This window comes from Harpegnathos saltator, unplaced genomic scaffold, assembly GCF_003227715.2.
Source record: "Harpegnathos saltator strain DR-91 unplaced genomic scaffold, Hsal_v8.6 scaffold694, whole genome shotgun sequence".
In the NCBI taxonomy this organism is placed as follows: domain Eukaryota; kingdom Metazoa; phylum Arthropoda; class Insecta; order Hymenoptera; family Formicidae; genus Harpegnathos; species Harpegnathos saltator.
Window position 1 is genome coordinate 574,611 of NW_020230531.1, and position 21,691 is coordinate 596,301.

General features: G+C 51.1%; 1 protein-coding gene across 5 annotated transcripts in view; it reads right to left on the reverse strand.

Annotated features, from left to right (window-relative positions):
* LOC105190780 (potassium channel subfamily K member 18) overlaps positions 1–21,691 on the reverse strand; it is a 52,469-nt gene that overhangs the window by 1,276 nt on the left and 29,502 nt on the right. For 4 of the 5 annotated variants that reach the window (XM_025305333.1, XM_025305331.1, XM_025305332.1 and 1 more), the window contains exons 2-4: positions 2,621–3,180; positions 1,699–2,068; positions 379–770 (exon numbers count right to left, since the gene is read on the reverse strand). In XM_025305333.1, the coding sequence (XP_025161118.1) occupies positions 379–770; positions 1,699–2,068; positions 2,621–2,929 (1,071 nt within the window). In that variant the 5' untranslated portion in view covers positions 2,930–3,180. Of the gene's footprint in view, positions 1–378; positions 771–1,698; positions 2,069–2,620; positions 3,181–21,691 lie in introns of those variants that run through there. The other variant, XM_011153702.3, reaches the window with a different exon arrangement.

Below are 21,691 nucleotides of genomic sequence, written 5' to 3' on the forward strand. Positions count from 1 at the left end.
GAGTCATTATTTGCGCCTCGACTCGACCTGATATTCAGAAAACCATCAACTTATGCAGTAACACTTTTTTTTATTCTTTCCTTCTCGCGGCACATTTGCTATACACACAAGGTTGCTATAAATTATTATTTGCGATATAAACTCTCCTTGCACATTAACAGGTTTGCCCGTAAAACAAAAATAACTAACCATGAAATCGATATAATCCATAATCAAGCTTTCCCTCAGCGATATAAGCGCAACGCAACACGTGTAACAGTGTATGTACATCGTGTGACAGGGAAATTATAACATTGCTGCATCATGAACGTTGCTGTTAGTTGATGTTGACTGACTCTAAAATGGGCCGATCAGTGACTATCAGGGGCTAGGTGCTACCTGAAGCGCGGCTGTCGAGCTGGTGGTGGCATGCAGGAGACCTTCGCTCCCGCAATCGAGCAGAATCGCACTGCTGGTGCCGCGGGTACCCAGGTCGTCGCAGGAGCTCTCCCTGCTGGCCGAGTAGTAGTTGCCGGCCTTGGTCTCCACGTGGTTGTCGTAGCGATACGCCTTGCCCATGATGCCGCCTACCGGTGGCGGCGGTGGCGGCGGTTGCTGCTTGCGTGTGCAATTGCGCGGCCTGCACATACGCCCGTACAGACGGCGGAAGCTCCGTGCGAGCACGTCGCCCACCGTGCTCAGATAGACCAGCATCAGCGGGATGCCCGCCAGGGCGTAGACAATAGTGATCAGTCGACCCCAGACTGTGCGCGGCGCTACATTACCGTATCCTGAAACGAACATTGTCTCTGCAGTTGCCGCGCGCGCGCGCGCGCGCGCGCGCGCATCAGCAAGACTCGCCGAAGTATCTTTAGGGAAGCGTGCTGCGTTTTTTTTTTCACCCCGTTTTCGCAATCAATTGCTCGTGATGTGATTGATAGATGCAGAAGAACTGATATTGGACAATTGATGTAAATCAATACTACATAAACTACTTGCGAAGACACTTTTCTCTATTTTACCGTATATATCGCCTCTCGAGGGCTTGTTTCAAGACCCGCAGAGGAGCCCGCGCAGGGAAGCGCAAAAGTATAAGAATAAAAAGCGTCTCTTGTTTTCAGCTGTTCAGCTCCGGCAGAGAATACCGAAAAGTCGACTGCAAAAATCGACGAGCGACACTCTCAAACGTTTTCTCGTAAGTGGCTAGATCTTGGAGGCTGCGAGCTAATAATACTCGGCGGACGTTCTCTCGGCACGAGGCAGCTCTCGAGCTTGTTCGGCGAACGCGACGAAAACTGAAACGATCCGTCTCCCCGTGTGTGACGTTGTCTCTCGGCTGTCAGCGACGGCTTCCGCGTTAAAAGTGATACGAAGCGGAACGAGCGCGTGTAGGTCAACCTCGGTGAGATTCGGCGGCGATGGGAATAAGTCGCATGGCAGCTCTCTCGCAGGTTTCTCAGGCTTAATTCGAAGCGGGATTTCGTCGGATCTTCGATCGAGGCTATTAACGTTGCACAAGATGCACGTCCCACGACTGGCGAGCTGAATTTTAACGACGGGTCAACAATTCCACCTCGTCGAGTTCACCTCGAGTCGAAAACGTGTGGGAGCGATATTGAATATTTAATATGGAAGTGCGAGAGCGGGTCGAAATGAGAGTCGTACGAAATGAGAGAGAAGGATCGAACGGTGCCGTGTTCGAGGATACTTCTGACGGACCTATGGTCGTGATGAGCGTCAAGGAGTACAGCAGGCTGCCGCTGAAGGTCCACCGTCGACTGTGAAGACGCCTATCCGCCGCATGGTGCTCTCGAGACCGAGGAGGCAACGGTGGCACCGGCTCATACGGCGACGAGGCGCGTCTGAGACCGCGAGCCAGGTTCTCCTGGAACTCGAGGACCTCCCGAGCCGCCAGGCGAGTCCAGTTCTCCTTGTAGAGGACGTTCAAATCCTCGGTGATGCTCCAGAGTCTCTCGACCGTGCGCGCCCTTAACTCCATGGAGGCGGAGTCGTCCTCGAAATTCGGTAGCATGTAGGAACCTCCGTCGGGTTTCGAGCTGCCGGAGGACGCGACGTCGGTAGGCGAATCCTGCGGGAGGAGCGCTTATCGTCATCGAACATCGTTGCGTTGTTATACAGTTAGCGTTGAGACATTAAGGGACAACAGGGAAGACCGCACGGTTCGATTAGCGTTACTAATAGCAATTAACTTAGCACCGATATCGGCTAATCAAATTGGTTTCGGCCGCGTTGCACGCTTCGACATCGATTAGCCTTACGATACGACAGAGAGGAGACGTAAGAAGAAGAGAGAAAGAAAATCTCCTCCCTCGTGTTCCTGTGCCTTCGGCAAGTATTTCTGACAAATAGCAAAAACCCGATTACCCACCTTGATTTAGGTAGGGAGCGAAATTTACACACAGATCTACACACGCAGGAGAAAGCAAAGCAAAGGGATCAACGAGTCGCGGGCAGGGGCTAAATAACGGGATTAATCGATTAACGTCGATCCACCGTCGTCATCGAGAGATCCCGTCGCCGTCGTTGACCGGTGGACGATTAAGAGCCCCGGACAGGATTAGCCGTTATCGTCTAATCAACGTCGAATCGCGGCGCGTCGACTGCTGCGAGCAGCACTCACCGGTTTCAGACCTCCCTCGAGAGCCATGAAGGCGAACGCGCCGAGCAGAGTGTAGCCGAGAACGAGCACGCACACCCCGAGCGACGCCAGCAGCCCCGGCGTCTTCGTGGAGGTGGCGGTGCTGCAGCTGCAGCAGCAGCAGAGCAGCTCGGCGCCGCGCACCGAGCCGGCGATGCCGCCTGCGTTGTTGTTGTTGTTACCGCCGCCACCGCCGCCGCCGCCGCCGCCGCCGCCACCACCGCCGCCGCCGCCGTTCCTACCCGGACAGCATCTCGGCGCTCTTTGATAATAATCACCGGCGTTCTGCATCGTTTCGCCGTGCTATGATCAAACCACCGTCGTCGTCGTCGTCGTCGTCGTCGTCGTCGTCGTCGTCGGCGAGCCGCCGTCGCCGTCGCCGTCGCCGTCCTGGCCGCTGCCGCCGCCGCTGCCGCCGCAGCTGCAGGTGCAGCGAGCGACGCCGCAGCTGCAGCCGCAAGCGGTAACGTCCTACCGTCGTCCTACCGTCGTCCTCGTACCTCGGCCGCCGCCGTCGCCACTCATCCGGTGGGCTGCTTCACCTGCGTCAATATGCGATATCGATCATATGATTTTCCGCTCCTTTCTTGCTTCAACGAGGGAGGGAAAGAAGCGGAGAAAACATCTCTTGCCTCGGAGTTGTGTGATGCGCAACGTTCAGCGCAACAAGACGCCGAGATAATCGAGATCCGACGAATAAAGTGGATCGATGGGAGGCGATTGTTTGCACTCGGTAGATGTACACTTGCTTCCGATACGGCTTGAACGTTTCTCTTTTCTCGATGCCGTTTGCTCCAATGAGAGAACTCTGTATTTTCTCTGGAGAGAATTTTCTGGATTAATCTGGACCAGGAGCTCAATTCTTTCATCGGACCGTCGGCTGCGCTCCAGGCTGCACCGAGAAGGAAGCGCTCAAACTGTTTCGAAAGCGAGCATTCACGTTGCTGCGCTTACGCGCGGACATACGCCGTTAAGGTTCTCATTGTTTGCTCCAGTTCGCTGGGAATCGCAGCGAGCCAGACAGCGCAAATGTCTAAAACATGCCCTCGAGAAACATCCTAAAGATGTCTGAGCAAGCAAATGGGATATCCGTCGGATAACCGACGTCTCTGCTAAAGCGTCTTTTAAGCGATTTAAACGTTTCAAGTGATTTACGCTGCATGAGTATCATTCCCGCGCGCTGAATTCTCTCTCTCTTTTTTTTTTTTTTCTCCTCTCTCTCTCTAGGTCACGCGGAGGAAGACACGTCCTCGTGCGTCTCCAACCGCATTGCATGCAGTATGCAAAACAAGGATCTAAAATACGCAAACGATCGGCGTGGCGACTCTTTAATGGCCGAGGAGGGTAGGTAAGGTCACATCGCCGCCGTACGGAAGCAATTCCGATCGCGGACGACGCGGGGTTCTTGAACCCCCGCGGCGTCACGGGGCGCGAGATAACGGCGCGATTAGATGCATCGGCGATTAGACGTCCGTGACGGGCGAAGACAAATAGCTCCCGCCGAGTAATTGGCTCGTTACGGGGTTAATGACCTTGCCACGCGGCATTTTCCTTTCGCGCTCGCACGCGGAACGCGGCACAGAGGCGGGCCGGCTTGTGTAACACGCGCGATTAACTCGTCCGAGAGAGAGAGAGAGAGAGAGAGAGAGAGAGAGAGAGAGAGAGAGAGGGAGGGAGAGAGAGAGAGAGAGAGACGAGACCACCATCTAAATATTCAACGCCACGGAGATACCGGCAAGTTTGTTATATCCGATCAGTAAACATCGGCGGCCATTTACGACACACAGGGTGGCGGACGGCGCCGCGCCGGGATGGCGTTCTTTGACCGGCTCGACAAAATAATCCGTGAGCTTCGGTCCCGGAAGCGCCGGCATTTCCCGCGTCAACCGTGTTGGATATTTTTCTGCTGTCGCGGACGACCTCCCTCCCTCCCTCTTTCTCCCTTAACTCTTTATACCTCTGGAAATCCCTCTGAGAAACATGAGGAGAACAAATTGGTCGATGATTCCCGACCATATTGCGTCCCCGCGTCTGACGACGCCACGCGAAGCGTGGCAAGTTCCGTTGACGAAACCCGCGCTTACGTCGACGACGAGATCCAGAGCGGGATCTCGGGGCCGCTCGATTTTGCTCGACACCGAAGGTGTCTGACTTTTATATCCCGTCGATACGGAGCGCGATGACGCGCACCCCGTTCCGTCAGTCAGCCCCGTTTACGTTTGATAAAGCAATCGTCACACCGCGTGCGCGCGACAGAGAGAGAGACAGAGAGAGAGAGAGAGAGAGAGAGAGGAGAGAGAGAGAGAGAGAGAGAGAGAGAGAGAGAGAGAGAGACTACGCGCTCGGAGCGGAGCACGTGCAGAAATAGCCAGCCGACGATCGACCCTCGGTATATACATTCGCTCGCGTTCGCAGAAACGCGTACATCAGATGCACGGCGAATAATAGACGTACTCGCGCGACGCGACGCGATGCGACGCGCGGAGCGAAGGGAGGTAGAACTGGTGAGAGAAGAGAGACGAGAAGCGCGAATTCACTATCCTAGACCGCGATAGGGGCGCCTGTAAATGACTGAGAAGCCGAGTGCACCAAGTGCGGCGGAATGAGAGAGAGAGAGAGAGAGAGAGAGAGAGAGAGAGAGAGGGGGGGATGGAAAGAGAGGAGAAGGGAAGATACGAGAATGTATTCGCATCCGAGAGAGGAAGAAAAGCGGAGAAGGAGAAGCAAGGGTCGAGACGAAGAGAACGCGCGTATGTAGATCGACGATGATGAGAACGAGAAGAGAGCGCGAGCGCGTTTCGCAGATACGCGGTAGATTTTACGGAGCCACACAAAGAGATTTTCATAGCGGAGGGAGAAGCAGAGCCGGCAATGAGCTACTTGCTATGTCTGACGAGAGTCTCGCTTCCGCGAGACGTAGAATGGAAGGCAGATGTTAACGCGCGGTCGGGCGTGTTGTGGGCGAATTGTGAGTTTGATTCGTACGTAGCGAGATAGAACGAGTGACCTGGAAGCGCCAGTCGATGTGGAATAATTGGATTTTATCTAGGGTATTAATTTTTAGCTAAGACTCTCTGGAATTTCAGAAGGTGGAGGTGGAGGAAGCTGCAAATTGCGCTCGCGCAGTTCGCCCTCCCGCTTGTTTCGCCGCGGTAAAAATGTTCGCAATACAAAAGAAATTAGACACGATTTACAGAACGGTTAAGAAGGGATCGAGAAAGATCTTTTGTTCGAACAAGTTCGTGAGAGAGAGAGAGAGAGAGAGAGAGAGAGAGAGAGAACAGAGGAGAGAGGTACTGCGTATAAATAGAGCGTGCGAGGTGGAGAGAGCGAAGTGCATGGTGTGTGCGTATGACACCGTTAACGACACTCGTGTGTGCGTGCATCGTCTGCACACGCACGTGTGTGTGTGTGTGTGTGTGTGCACGCGCGAGTGCCGTGTGTGACTCGCGAGCGAGAAAGAGATCCGCGCGACCGCCCCAGTTGAGGCATTGTACCGCAGCTACCGGAGATAAGGCATGAAATTAAATTCGACGGAATGTGGGTCGTCGTGCCGGTACCTCCTTTCGCCACCCTCTACGTCACGTCCCGAGACTGAACACGTCGGAGATGCATCGGTGCCCACCCGCTGCATACACGTACATACATCCGCGGGGATAACGTGTGCGCCAGGCATCGAGAATGCCTCGGCGGAGTCGCCAGATATGTACTTCTCGAAGTAACGCGTCATACACTTTCATTACACCCTGGCAACACACGTAGACACGGAGAGAGACGGAGGATGTCTCTCGGACTTAGCGAGCCGCGACTCGACAGGCCCGGCACATCCGGTAACATCGTGTGCGGGCGTTCTACAATTTCGTAAGGTCAAGGAGACGAGGGAGCAGAGGGAGTCAGATGTGGACACGTGTCGAGCGTCGCGTTACCATTTGCCGTCTATTTCGGAGCTGCTGATAGAAAAATACACCCGCGCGTATGGGACGTATCCGAGAGCGAGAACGACCCGCAGCGGAAACGCCCCCCGCGCTCGCTTCTTCGCGAAGGATGCACCTCTTACGGAAGGATGCATTTGGTGGAACCGTCTTGCGGCATTTCTGACACCCGCTACTGATCGCGCGTCGCGCACGTCGCGCTCGTCGCGTCGACGACGACGACGACGATTCGTATATATGTGATCTCAATAGCGGCGATTCTCGTGATTTAGCGGAACCGTCGGAACGAAACGACGTACCCCACGACGTGTTCGCGCGAGCGAGCACGGCCATTGTGACACCGTCACGTCACTTATTGTGCCACGGCGGAACGATTTCCTGCAGGATTTCCGCTCGAAGCCTCTTCTCTCCTCCTTTCTCGTTTTGCTCTTCCTTCCGTCTTCTCCGTCTGTTTTTTTTTTCTTGTCGCGAGCGGGTAGTCGAACGGGAACCGCGCGTGTGACCGAATGTATGAAAAAAACTTTTATCATTACTTTTATCATCACTCCCTGGGATACAGCATTTAACGCGCGCTACACGTCGCGCAACACGCGAGCGCCCGTGATTGCCGCGAAAACGGCGGAAACGTGTTTTCGGGGGAAAAAAAAAAAAAAAAAAAAAAAAAAAAGAGAGAATACACGCTGGAACACGCTGTTGCAGATAACTGCACCGCTCTACGATATACCGTCGGACTGCCGAAAACGAACAGCTCTCTGCGAAAATACGCGACTGTATTTCACGTTGCTCGTACAACGTACTGCAATCTCCTTGGATTTCAAGGACCGCGCGTACTCGCGTGTGTGTGACAAAAGCGACGACGACTTCGTCGTCCTTCGTCCGAGGAGCGCGAAATTTCCGAAAAGAATTTCCGTGCGAGAGAGAACGGAAGAGGAAACAAAAGCGACAAGTTCCGTTCTCCGTGTGTTCACGGAGGAGAATCCGCACGTAAGCACCGAAGAATCCGCGAACATGAGGAAGCGCAGAGCGAGCGAAGGGATGTCAGTGAGAAATTAAGACCGCAGGCGTCCCGGGGGCGAGGGCGAGGGCGGCCGGAGTACGAATTACGAAGCGTCTTTGATTTGCGTTCTGCACATATGCGCCTATAGCGGCGATAGCGTTCGTTACATTAGGCAGCGTGCCATACGCCTCTATCGGCTCGTCTACTGGGTAGCATTCGTTTAATTGAAATTTACGCGTGAGCAAATATCGCATAATTGCGCAATCGGCCATTGTGGTGTCGCCGTATAACGCGCGTGCGGCCGACCGTGACGATAGATTCGAATCTTCCTGCTGTATCCGTACGGAACGTCCGGTATTCGGCACGGGGCTTGGCCTGGCGCGGCGCGACATTAACCTGCGTATTAATTAAGAACGGGAGAATTAATTTAGATTCGCAATTGAACGAGATTCCCGCCGCCGCGAGTAGCGGCGGCGGCGGCTAATCCAAAAATGTTCTCTAATGTGGAACATGAAATAAGCGGAAACGCGAGATTGTGCCGACCCAATTTTCGCGGGATTTTACCTTTTCGGGCGAAACGTGATTCAATTACCGACGAAAATATAAAATACATTCCATTTTCGTTTTAATCAAGGAGCTTAAAAATACGACTCAAATTATCGTTTGATATCTCCGATGGCGCGCATCATACATCATCTCCGGACGTAAAATTTAAAAAAGGAGAAAGAGAAAGAGGAAGGACACAACGCGCTGGCGCATTGTCTCCGTTTAGTTACCGCGCTGGCTCAAAGGCGCGTACACCCGTGTGTACGTATGATCGTTAAGTGAAACGAGAACTTTTTTAATATTTCCAACTGCACCCCACTCGCGTGTTGTGCAGTTTCGAGCGGTCGGGTGGGTGCTACGTGGATGCACCCACCCTTACCGCGTCGATCGCGTCTTATTACGCAAACTTAAAGATATAATCGTCAAGTTAAATCAACACTTCATATATTCTCCGATCGCGCACGCCACTCGCGCGTCGAAATATCGGATGAAGCCGCCCGTTGTATATATTATATATTATGCATAAAGCCTCTGCGCCGTGACGTTGACGTATAGCCTAAGTCAGCCCCGGGTGAAATGCATTAGGCTGTCTACATGGCAAGGCAGCGATTCAAGTCTGTCAAAAGTCGAGCCACCCGTCACGCGCGATAGACGGGATAGATGATTTTCCAATATCAATACGGTTCCTCGCTTCCTCCCGGGTTTCTAGACAAACCCTTCCGCTCACTCTCTCTCTCTCTCTCCTCTCTCTCTCTCTCTCTCTCTCTCTCTCTCTCTCTCTCTCTCTCTCTCTAGCCGATGTCTCCAAGGGTGAGTTACCGATTCGCGGGATCCTTTCTGATCCCCTAACAACTTTCCGGACGGTTGTTCCGCCCCACCCTACCCTCCTATCGTGCCTTATCTATGCGTGATTGATACAGTGGGCTAACGCAATTATGTGTCTGTAGGAGAGAACTCTCAGGGAGGTAGGAGGATTCCGGCGATATATCGCGAGATTTTCCGGCATCGTCCGAAATTCTCGAGTTTAATCCCGACGGCAGACAGCACGAAAAGCTTAGAAACTCGCGGAGAAAATCCCGTTTCTAACGGGTTTCTAACGGGTTAGATGCTCGGGTAAATGGGTCTCGAATCTCTCAGCGTCGGTGCACTCGAGATCGCGAGTCTCCGCGACTTTAAAGATGTCTTCTCGAACTATCTTGTATCTTTTAGAAATAATTTTACGGACGCATTCGTATTCTTTCAAAGAATCTGGCTGCCCTTTTTCCCTCCCTCTCTCTCTCTCTCCTCTCTCTCTCTTTCTCTCTCTCTCTCTCTCTCTCTCTCTCTCTCTCTCTCTCTCTCTCTCTCAAATTCCCTTCCAATAGCAATCTGACTTCTTTTCCAGTATCGTCGCTCACGTTTCGTCCGAGATTCCGTATTTTCTTAGGGCTTATGTACGATCTTGAAGGTTTATATTCCTGAGAGGATTATTACCATTCCTGTCGTATTATCTACGATTTTGCGATACGAAGAACGCAAGCTATGCGTTTACCGCCGCTCTCTCTCTCTCTCTCTCTTTTTCTCTTTCTCGCTCCACAAGTACGGCACATACACATTCGCAGGTAGACATATAGAGATCGTCCTCTGCTATCGCAGGGGATAAGGATACTTTCGACACAGCTCCCGGATAAATCGGGGAAACGCACAGCGAAAGCGCGCTGCGATCCTTCGGCCGCACTCCTGTCGCCGTAGTAGTAATCGATCGGCACGCGAAAGGAATTCCGAGCGTTTAATTGGAATTTGTGTGCGGAGTTGTGGACACAGTGTGGCGATATAGTCGCCTGCTATAATCACGGTGGCTTACGATAGCACCGCATAATACGCGACTCACCCGGCATTTATTCTCTAGCGGCTCTATCCCGTCCCGATTAACCAATCGATTCCGGCTAACGTAAGTATCGCCGGTGCGGTGCGGTCAGTTACGGCGAGGTGAACGAAAAACATCGTTAACTCGTAACGTACTGCGCGCGTACTACGCGGCTACGCGATAATGAGAAGACACGACGTGGGGTGGTGGTGGTGGTGGTGGTTATCACCCCACGACGATAGCGATTTCCTCGCACGCCTCGGACGCCTCGAGCGCAAAATCGCCGATCTCTGTCCATCAACGCGCGAGACGACGCCGACGGTATCGAATATTTCATTAACCGGTCCTCCCTGAAATTCTCGACTCGCAAGCGGGTCGCGTGAAATCCGACGAAACGTCCCGGGAACTAATTTCAACGTTTATCCAATTATAACTTGCGCGCTAAACTCGCGAAACTGACGTGAAAGCTTTCTCAGAGAGACTCGGAAAACGATCCCCCTCATATATATCGACGCCAACAAACAAAGGAAGATCGAAGAAGAAGCGAACGTATCGATACGAAACGAAGGCTGCAAGCCTGCAAGGCGCGCACGCGGCTACAGCGAATTCAATATCGACGGTCCGATATTAACGGCACTCGTGTGCCCTTAGTATCTTCCCGCGGGCGCACGATCGCTCATTCATTACTAGCGGATAAGAGGTCGCGTTTCGAAACGCAGCATTGCATCGGTAGTTTCCGGGGTAGCCCGGAGAGGGTAGCCATTGAGCGCGCATCGAGCACAGCGCGGATATCCATCGGACGCGACGACTAGGAAGGAATTCCACTTCGCCGGCAAGAGAGTGAGAGAGTGAGAGAGCGAGAGAGAGAGAGAGAGAGAGAGAACGGGCCACGCTTAATTGGAATTTATGCGCGTGATGGTACGTAAGCCACTCTATAGAGACGGCAGCGCTATACACCATGGTAGCTGGTAGGAAACACGGTAGCACCGCGTAACGAGTTAGTACAAGCAAGCGAGAGATGAAGAGAGTCAGGGAGAGGGGGAAGGAGAGAGAGAGAGAGAGAGAGAGAGAGATAAGCGCAGAGAGGGAGGAACAGAGAGACAGAGAGGAAGTCGGAGCGGCAAGGGGTGCCTCCTCGTGGCCCTGGCGGTGCGCAATCGATAGTCGAGCAGCAGCCGGAGGCGTGGAGGTCGGCACGGGGGTTGGCGACGAGGGGTGAAATACAAAGAGAGAGAGAGAGAGAGAGAGAGGGGGGGATGAAGAAGGAGGGAGACGCTGGACCGAATCTCTCCCTCTCGCCCTCCACGGAGGCCACGAGGCAGATAGATGCACGTCCGCAGCAAGAGCGATGCGTAGAACTTCACTCGGTGAGATCGACTAGCGCCAGACCGGTCCAACCGCAGCTTTTTCACGCCTGTCAATTAACCCTTAAACGAGAAAGATACTACCTCCTCCTCGTGGACTTGCCGATGGTGGAGCCGGCGGTCTCTCTTAGTACGCGTCCGATTTTGCGAATAATTGAATTTTCCAGCAGAAACGTTTATTGACGCGCCGTCGGCGCTTGGATTATGTCGTTTTAATTCGACGGAGGAATGAAGAGGAGGTTGATGAAAAATACGAGTGTCCGAAAGCGTATCGGCAGAAGTGTCGATCGATAACCGGACGGCAAATAATTGGGATTCGAGGAGGGTGGGTATTTTTTCAGTTTAATTATGGAGTTGGCGGTGCGGCAGCGCGAACAGCAGCTCGAAAAACGGACCGGTGGTGCGTCAAGCGAGATGGATAATCGTGTAATGAGGCGGACCGTTGTGGAGGAACTGTTGGAGAAGGTCGGGCATGAATGCCGCCTAATTAGGTGTGTTTCGATCAATGTTCCGAGAGAGCATTATTCGACTCTTGCCGTCATGTTGGAAGGCTCCATAGAAGTTTTACGCGAGATCCCAGCTACTTTTTACGCTTCTTTCCAGGCTTACGCTTTACGCGCACACGTGTAATTCATGTCGGCTGTAATCTTTGGTGCGTCAAGTACAACAGGTACTATAGCTAAGACTCGAAACCTGCGAGGATACTAACGGTAGGTTCTTCGCGATAAATTTGTGCTCATGCTTCAGACGCGAAAAGTTTCATGAAGACTCACTGTTACGATTCACTAAGAAATACGAGGAGGAGGCACAGCAAGTCTGGAACATCCTGTAGACTCGTAACGAGGACGCGCGCTTAATTCCCGCATTCATCGGAGGGTAGTTAAAGTCATAATCTCGTTGATTCTCCCCCTCTTTCGAGATTTTCCTTGTCATCGAGAACCTGATTTATCTTGCTGACCCAGCGCCGTGATTCGTGACGAATAATAGGAAGCGCCCGTCGAATAAAAAGAAAGAACCAAGAGGGAAAAAGAGAGGAGAGATTGACGTTAACTCAAATTTCCCTCTCGAAATCTTTCTTTCGAACAGGTAGGTAGGTGAATGTAGATATTTATTTCATCGTTGGAAATTGAAATTCCACTGAGACCGGCGAAAAAGGGAGATAAATATAAATAGGGAGAGAGACAAAGGATGAAGTATGTAAAATAGAGAAAAAAATTAAAATATTTTACAGGAATATTTTGCAGCGAAAATTTTTCACAACAAGATTTAAAATAACCAATGTCAAAATGATGACGATGATCTACACAATTTGATGACAATTCAATATATTAAAATAAGACGTAACGCTTATTTTCTCCCTCGAAAGTGTGAAAAGAAATGAGAGGAAAAGAATAAAGAAAAGCGTTGATAGAATTTTCTCTCGGAATTTCCCTTTCGCGAGGATTAAAACGCAAATTCCGTTACACCGCGTCGTCCAGCTCTTGCTGCTTCGCTTCATCCTTCACTCGTTATTTCGGACTCCCTTTTGCCGTCCAATGTGACACAGCAAAAATTTAACTACGTTTCTGGTCCGAGCGAAGTGATTCCGTCTTCTTTTTCCGAGACGGCGAGTTTGTCCGATAAAGAAGGAGGAAGGGATGACTCGTGTTTCCTCGATCAGTCCAGCGCCCCCTCCCTCTCTCTCTCTCTCCCTCTCTCTCTCTCTCTCTCTCTCTCTCTCTCTCTCTCTCTCTCTCATATTCTTTATCTTGCAATAAAAATTTCTCCACCCCGCAACTTTATCTCGAAGAAGAATACAAGTCGGTCGTCGTCGGACTTTGTAGCTGCAGCAAACGTAGGGAAGCGTGGATAGCGACACAGTCGTAAGGATAACTAAAGGGATAACGAGCTGGCAAAACTCTTTTCAAGTTATCGCGATATGCGTTTCTCGCGACGATAGAATTCCCGCGCGTTCTCCTATATCTTTTAAATCTCTTGCGGCGTCTGTTGTTATTTATTTTTTATTACGTTTCCGCGCGAATAACGAGCACGAGGAGCGACAAAAAGAAAACTCAATTTCTCGATCATGTAAATATTATAATTTCTTATATCATAAATGTGTGACACTTTTCAAGTATATACATTAAAGCAAACATACTGTTCTCGTGCAATTAAACGAACATTTTCACGCTGAAAATTTACGTGAAAATATTCGTGTTTATAGTCGCGGTACATCTTTTTGTGCGCGTGATATTTGTTCACAGCGGTGGTTAAAGAGATCGGCATAATGCACAGCGGAGTTCGCCGAACAATATCTCGCGGTATCCTTACAAAATAATATAGACGCCTGCGCGATGTCTATGAAAGTCGCGCAAAGAATATCCCGCGGCGAAAGGGTCTCTTGAATGAGTCAACATTACTCTCTCTCTCTCTCTCTCTCTCTCTCTCTCTCTCTCTCTCTCTCTCTCTCTCTCTCTCTCTCTCTCTCTCTCTCTCTCTCTCTCTCTCTCTCTCTCTCTCGACGATTATATAGAAAAGTATCTCTCAATCGATCGAAATTCCAATCCAACGTCCAAATGCCCCATTCTTAGGTACCCAAGAATTCCGCCATTCTTGCACCTTCCCCCGGTACGTATTGATCTAAATGCTTGATCCAAGACCCATTAGAGCTCTCTATTAGAATACCGAGAGCTATTTCTACGCAGAATAGCGTGGGACGACGAAAAGCGTACGCGCTGCGGTCAGGAAGGACCGCATCGAGAGATCGAGGAGCGCCATTGCGAGAGAGAGAGAGAGAGAGAGAGAGAGAGAGGGAGAGAGAGAGAGAGAGAGAGAGAGAGAGAGAGAGAGAGAGAGAGAGAGAGAGAGAGAGAGAGAGAGAGAGAGAGAGAGAGAGAGAGAGAGAGAGAGAGCTCGAGTGCACGAGGCGAGATTACGCTGCATTTATCCATCGTGTGCACAAAAGCATAGATACCGAAGAAGAGAGAGAGAGGAGAGAGCTGACTGCGAGGAGGGACGAGAGACTAGAGGAGCTGAACCGAGATGAGACGGAACGCGGGAGACGGGACGACTAGACGCCTACTGGAGTGGAGATACGCATACGCTGCAACGGCGTGCTAATTAAACCCCCATTCTATTATAATTCACGTGGACCGTCGCGCACTGCGCGAGCGAGCGACCGAAATAGCGGCGTGACAATAGCAGCGCGCGTAACGAGTCTGTCTTCTGCCGTTCGAACGTGAAACTCGAGTGCGGAACGACGCGCGCGCGGTCGCATCGCGCGAGTTTTTCCCGGTGGCTTCCCGGAGAACGCGAGACTCAGCAAAACACGTCGTTTGCGCGCGCGCGCGACGATGAGACCACCGCCGCTGTCGCCATCGCCGTCGCCGTTGTCGTCGGAAATGAAACGCGGTTACCGGAAAAATCGCGCGACGCGCGGGCTCCGCGCGGTGTGCGAGTTTTTGCAATTAATTCGAGGTCGGCTTTCAATCGGAAAGTTTATTTAACCGATTCGCTCGCTCGCTCGCTCGCTCGCTAGCACGTGCGCGCGCGCGTACTGCAAAATTAACGGATTCGCCACTCGTGACGCCGTGAGCACGAAAGAGTCCTTCGGTTTGACGAAGTTAATTAAAACGCATATACCGAGCTAGCTAGCTGGTTGGCTAGCTGGCTGGTCGGTCGGCTGACTGGTTGGCTGGCTGGCTGGCTGGCTGGCTGGCTGGTTGGTTCGCGATGTATCATGTTGCGTCGAACGGAGCCGCTGTTTGTACTCCTCGACAGCCCTGTAACTAACGGCGTCGCGGGGAGGACGACGGGAGACGGAATTTACGGTGCGTGGGTGCGCGCGCGATCGAACAGCCACGGTATCGATTTATTTTCAAGCGACCGAGCGAGCGAGCGCGCGCGCGCGATTCTCTCTCAGACGACTTTCGCTTTTCCACGCGCAGCTCCGATATCCAGGCCGGCTTTGTCTTAATTTTATCGCATCACGCGCACTTTGACGATATTACACACGCGCGTAGAAGCGCGTCAAAGAGCGCGGACAAGAGCCTAGGGGGTGAAATGTCATCGCGAGAAGCAGGCGCGAGGGTGTGAGCTTGAAAGTCACTATTAACGGAAAAATCGCCGAGTCTCCCGCGAACTTAAACGGTCGGTATCCTGTGTCTATTTGCTTTTCAGAATCACAGCTGTCTGACGTATCCTCTTTTCCGTTGTTGCTAATGATATCAATTCCGCGCGCGACCTATGAACTTTCTCCGTAAGTTTATTACCTTGGAGCGTTGGGAATACAGGAGAGAGAAAGAGACGCGCGCGACCCTTTCGTGAAACTTACTAATCGCGATCTACCGCGGATGATACTCTCCTTCGAGGATCCTCGCTTTCGCGAGAGGATTTAGAGGTTGTCCCCTTCCCTCTAAGTTTGTCAGGGTGTATCGTTTCGCGAGATCCGCGACTTCGCGTGTGTCGATCGAGCAAGCACGAATAGCACTGGCGCGCATCTTTGATCCTTCCTGCACCTGCGGCGACGTGAGTCTCGTTATCGCCAGTGGGCTCCAAGTCGCGCGTTCCAAGTTTCCGCCTGTTTGTGTTACCCGGCCAAAATTCGCGAGAGAAAATTCAATTGTGGCTTATCGGTCGTCGAGCGGACTTTTTATCTCGTTTGATCGCCCTTTATTCGTCTACGTGCGACCGCCTGTCCTGCTTGCCGGGCCTTCCGCCCTTATCTCGCCGCTCGTGCCTCATTTGCGAACGAGAGGAGGACGTCTCCTTATTGGACCACTGAGGATAAGAAGGCTGCTCCTTTCCTTGGATCTTCTCCTTAATGTTTATGACCGCGCTGACCCTCCGACGACATAATATATCTTGCAAAAGGTGTCCCTCCCCCCTGGTGAGAGGACTTTGATCTCTTTATTCTTTATTCTTCCGCTCGCGCCATCATTTTCCTTCTTAATAATAGAAATAAAAATCCCCCTTGATATAACAATAGCCTCTCTCGCCCAATAAAGACGTAGAAGATACAATGAGGAAAATTCTCCGTTGTTTGATCTCGCTGAAATTGTTTCGTAATTTTGCCCCGATGCATCGCCATGGCGCTTACATCCGGGCGAGCCGATAATGCTGCAAGAAAGTAACCTCGCGGCGATCCGCGTAATTCTACTTTTTCTTTTTCCAAGTTTTCGCAAGTAATACATATATATATATATATATATATGCAGCCTGGTTGCGCCGAATGAATGAGGGGATTAACGGGCTATAATTTCTCTGCCGCTCGCACGCGGCGGATAATATCACGTCGCATTCGCACGGGGGATATTAAAAGCGCAATTATTCAAAAGCGTCTCGCGGAGCAATCCCCCCCTCCTCTCCGGTACCGCCGATACCGCGCTCGTAGCGCGCGTCGACGAGCCGCGTCTCGACGACGAAATACGTTCCCGCGGCGAATAAGTGCATCCGAGGATCTTGCGGGGCGGCATTGTGCTATTTGGAAATATTTCCTCCGCGGTTTCGCGCTCGTTTTATATATCGGCACTCCGCCCTTTTTCCAGTCGAACGCATTTCGCGCGTGAAACGACGTCGCCGCCAGGCGCGGCGCGGCGTGTTAACATTAACCGTAAGGGCGGCGGAAGGATTAAACGTAACTTGGAGACTCCTTTCTGCGAACTTTCCATCGCACCGTCGAATATCCGATCGTTCTCTGAAATTACCTATACTCGGCCGCCATTACACTTAGTCCCCTCCCCCCCCCCTCCCCCGTGGTATAACCATTCTTGCGAAAGTGGAAAAGTCGATCTCGTCGCGTCCGAATGCTCCATAAAAATCTCTCGGCGGAGGACTCTCAGTCGGTCCGCCAGATGCGAGCTTTATCTCTTCTGGCAGATTTTTCATTTAAGATTTTTGGTTCGGTTTTCGGTGGAGTGGTCTTCTCCAGCGGAACGTCATTAGTTTCGGAGAAGCGCTCGCACCGCGCCGCGTTTTAATAAAGCGAGAATTCGTACCGATTTAATCGGAGAATGTCTAATTCGATCGTAATTTGACGCGAGTGGTTCAGCCAGTACGTATAGAGACGAACGGGTGAATTGTGATCTATCTCGAACGCGAGTGAGAGTAGAAAGATAGAAAGAGACAGAGAGAGGGAGAGAGAGAGAGAGAGAGGGGGGGGAAGAGAGAGAGAGAGAGAGAGAGAGAGAGAGAGAAGAGAGACAGAGCGAAGAGCGACAAGTTTTCGGGAACGTAAATTTGCGCAGCGTGATACTACGGTAAACTAATAACTATCGCTAATAACAATCTCACAGAGACGAAAGGAGCGTGAGAGGTGAGGGTAAGATACGCGTGTAAGTTATCCCTTAATCCTCCTCCTTCCGGATGGACGAGGAATAAAGGAGCCACGGGGATGTAGCGAGTCGTGTCCGGTCTACGGATCACGGGCGAGGACTCCCTCAGGATTAGAGGATCTTGAGAATATTGACCCTCGCTACGGACACTATTCAACCGGCAAAAACTCTTGCTCGTCCCTTGACCGGCGAAAATTAAAACTGTCCCTCGTGCGGAAACGAGCGACGATACGTTCCACAAAGTCCCGCGGGACGGCAATTTGTTTTTATTTCTTGCAATTATCCGGATCCGTTCGATATGGGGGAACGAGGGGGCATCGAGCAAGCCTGATCCGGAAAATTAAAAGGTGTTTAGAAAGAGCGAGTCGAATTTCGAGCCATTGTCGCAGCGGACGCTATGAGCGGACGGGGTTTCGTTTCGTCGCGCTTTGTTGCATTTCGCTTCGCTTTGTATACCGCTGCGAAACCGTGCTCTTCTTCCGCGTGGCCGATAAATTCATACCGATCGCGCGTAAATTCGCGCCGGTCGTATGTATTTCGGCGTCACTTTTTGCGAGCGTCCCAACGATATTTTTTACAGCGCGGGGGATGAAAATAATATCGCGCAAGATAGGAAAATATATTGATTTCGTGTACTTTGTGTCGATGTAAAATCGCGTAAACACGAAACGGCACTTCGGCAAATCATACACACGCCACGTTGCACGCTATTGCTCGAGGAAAAAAAAAAAAAAGAAAAACAAAGGTCCAGCCTGGACATTTTCCATCGCGTCAATAGAACCAATCGCGTTAAAAGACTCCTTACGCGGTTGCCGACTTTAAAGATCTCGCCGAGAAGGAAAAAATGGGAGTAGGCGCGGCAAAGAGGACAAGAAGTAGCCAAGGGAGGAAATAAAAGGGTCTCACAAAGAAAACCCCAGGGGGGATTTCTGTGTATACCGAAGTGACAACTATACACGCTTCGGCATTATGAATTATTTACGCTACAACGACGCCTGCGCTTTTACTCGAATTTCACTGACGAGTCGACACTGACGCGTTGCATTACGCGCGATGCAAATATCTTCTGTAAACGGTATCTTCGAAGCAATATCGAGCTCACTGCAGGTATTTGCAATCGGATCCAAAGAAGCTTTCAGCAAAAGCACGAAAGAATGCGGAACTTAAATAATCGTTGAGTAAGAACGTAAAATAGCGTCGGTGGGATCGTCGCAATGTTATGTAATTTTATCTAAAAATGTCTGTACATGTATATTACGAAGATTATAAATAAATTACGCACAATTTTTCTCCGATATTTTGGGAAGGACTCTCGAGAGTAGTGCGTGCGTCGAGAAAAAGTTCCGCTTGACGCGAAATCAATCGATTTGATCTCCACATCGCGCATTTGTCCAAGAAGACTCGCGCGCTTCTCCCCGAATTAGCCTCGAGAAATCACGTTGAAGGAAGAAAGGAGAGCTCCTCTGGTTGTTCCGCTTCCGTCTCGATCGGTGAAAAAGTGAGCGCATAAGTTTCGAAGCTCTTAATGATAGCTACCAAGGAAGGGAAACAAATTTGCCTGAGAACGGAGATTGCTCGCAAACTCGAAAACCTTCTGCAGGTTGCGATTTTTCACGTACGCTCGCGCGCGCGTTCACACTCATTCGTTCGGTGTGCGTATGTATAGTCGCCTATAGTCGTGATGTTAAAAATTTAATGGGCTTCGTGAAGCTCGTAATCCTCGAGATGGACGCTAAATGTTGCACGGGTCGAGGTCCCACTCGCTGCTCGGTTGAGAGTGCACCGCGGGCTTGTCGCAAAGACAAATGCTCTTAGATTCGATTCTGCTCGTAATTGAATCTTGACTTGACCTACGAGGGAGAGCGAGAGAGAGAGAGAGAGAAAGTAAGGGAGAAAAACGCAATACTTCTTGCGGACTGAAACATGTGAAGACACGCTCAGAGAGAATGCAAATTGCGCAGAGAGTGCCGCGTCACTCTCGGCGCGCGCGAACGACCTTCGGCCGAGGCTCGAGTAATAAGTATCGTGTAATCCCTGAGCATATATAATCAGATTCCTTTTTTAATCCACCAAAGCGCCACGTATCACGCTCGTCCCGACGACGGTGCATTTACCACAGCAGCGTGGATTAATTTCGCTCGCGGGGGTGAGGAATGATTTTTCGGGACGAGGAATTCTTAATCTCGTGATCGAAAATCAATACACCATCAACCGCAATGCAAGTTGAATCGCAAAAATATCGCGCGTGGACGAGCACGAAACTCGGCTGGAAAAGCTTACTTGAGGAAAAATTCTCGAATTTGGGCACGAATTTTGGGGTTATGCGAGAAAGCGAGGCACTTTCCTTCGTTAGTGAAATTCGTCGATTCGACTTTCCGGGACAAAAGATTCGCGCTTCGGGCGAGCATCGCGCTCGCTAACTACGAGAGAACAGATTCTCCTGACAGACTCAAATCGACAGACTCGCGGATGTAACTTGGCAGCAACAGGAATATTACTTACATGCCTGTAAACAGCCGCGCGCACGTACGAAACACAGAAAAAGAGAGAGGGGGGGAGAGAGAGAGAGAGAGAGAGAGAGAGAGAGAGAAAGAGAGAGAGAGAGAGAAAGAGAGAGAGAGAGGGAGGAAGAGAGAGAAAAAGAGAGAGAAAAAAAATTCCGCTTGACACACTTCTCCGTACTGCGCGCATAATGGCATATACACATTACACGATGTTCTTTACACCACCGTCACGTTTTGTGCCGAGTGCCCTTCTTTTCGTATATACATGATAAACTACCAGCGCAGTTATTAGCAACGACTTCTCAACGACGACGACGATGATGACTACTACGGCGAACGAGGCGAAGACAATGAAGCCGCCGAGGATGGCAATGGGTTTCGACGTTTGGACAAATTTTCGAGCGGGTCGTCATTTGACGAGGCCGCTTGTCGTAATTAACATTAAATATCCTTGTATTTAATCCTCCGACGAAATTACTTTTTACCCCTTATCTCCAGCTGAATTTTTGAAAATTCCTGCTCTGAAATCCTCCTCTGAAATTTCTTCAACGGGAATCGCGCGAGACTGAACGCAAAACGATCGCACGTTGTTCCCAAAATTTGCAAACGCGAAGGACGTCCTGGCACGCTCGTTTACGTCTAACTCTGTCGACAAATCTCGTGAAATTGCTAACCACCGTGATCATAACGAGTCAAGAGGAAGAGAGGAAGAAAGAGAGGGAGAGGAAGAAAGAGAGAGAGAGAGAGAGAGAGAGAGAGAGAGAGAGAAGAGAGAAGAGATTGGGCGAGAGGAGAGCGGAATACGCTTTCCGCTTCGACGGCCGCATCGCGTGCCACATGTTTCCAATTCGCGATGGGCGAGGCGAGGCACTAAAAATACAAGCGCATGCATTGTGGCGCTCTCAACGCATCCCGCCGGTTATTTCGCGCCCGGAACGTGTCCGGAAAAACTTCACGTCTCTTGTCCTCGCAACTTGCCACTCACCTCGTCGACGACCGCTCTCCTCTCTCTCTCTCTCTCTCTCTCTCTCTTTCTGCAGCTCTCGTCCTTCGCGTACCGCACCCGCTGGCGGTCCTCAAGTTCTCACGATCGTTTCGCGGAGCATGTCGCCTTGCCAAAGTGGAGGAAACTTTTCCGCCGGCCGTTGTTCGCGGAGGACCACGCGGTATTTCGCGGAGAACCATCGCGGCCTGGCCGACCGATCCGTTTCGAGAGACTCTCCGGTCGCGATCGGAAACGCCGCACGATTTATTCGTCGAGATTCTCATCGTGCATACAGTACACACTACACGCTACTTTTGCGAGCGTGTTCCGTCCATTTTGAGGATGAGAAGAGATTACATAAACATAAATTCAGAAACTACCTCATCCTCGAGATAAATATAGTATTACATTGAAGCTCTTGAAATTTATTTCTATATATCATATATATATATATATATATTGTATTACATTTCGTAGGTATTATATTACGTGTACATGGGGGGAGAGAAAGGGGGAGAGAGATTGATATCGCGCAGCGTACCGTGCATCCAATCCGTTTGTGTTCGAC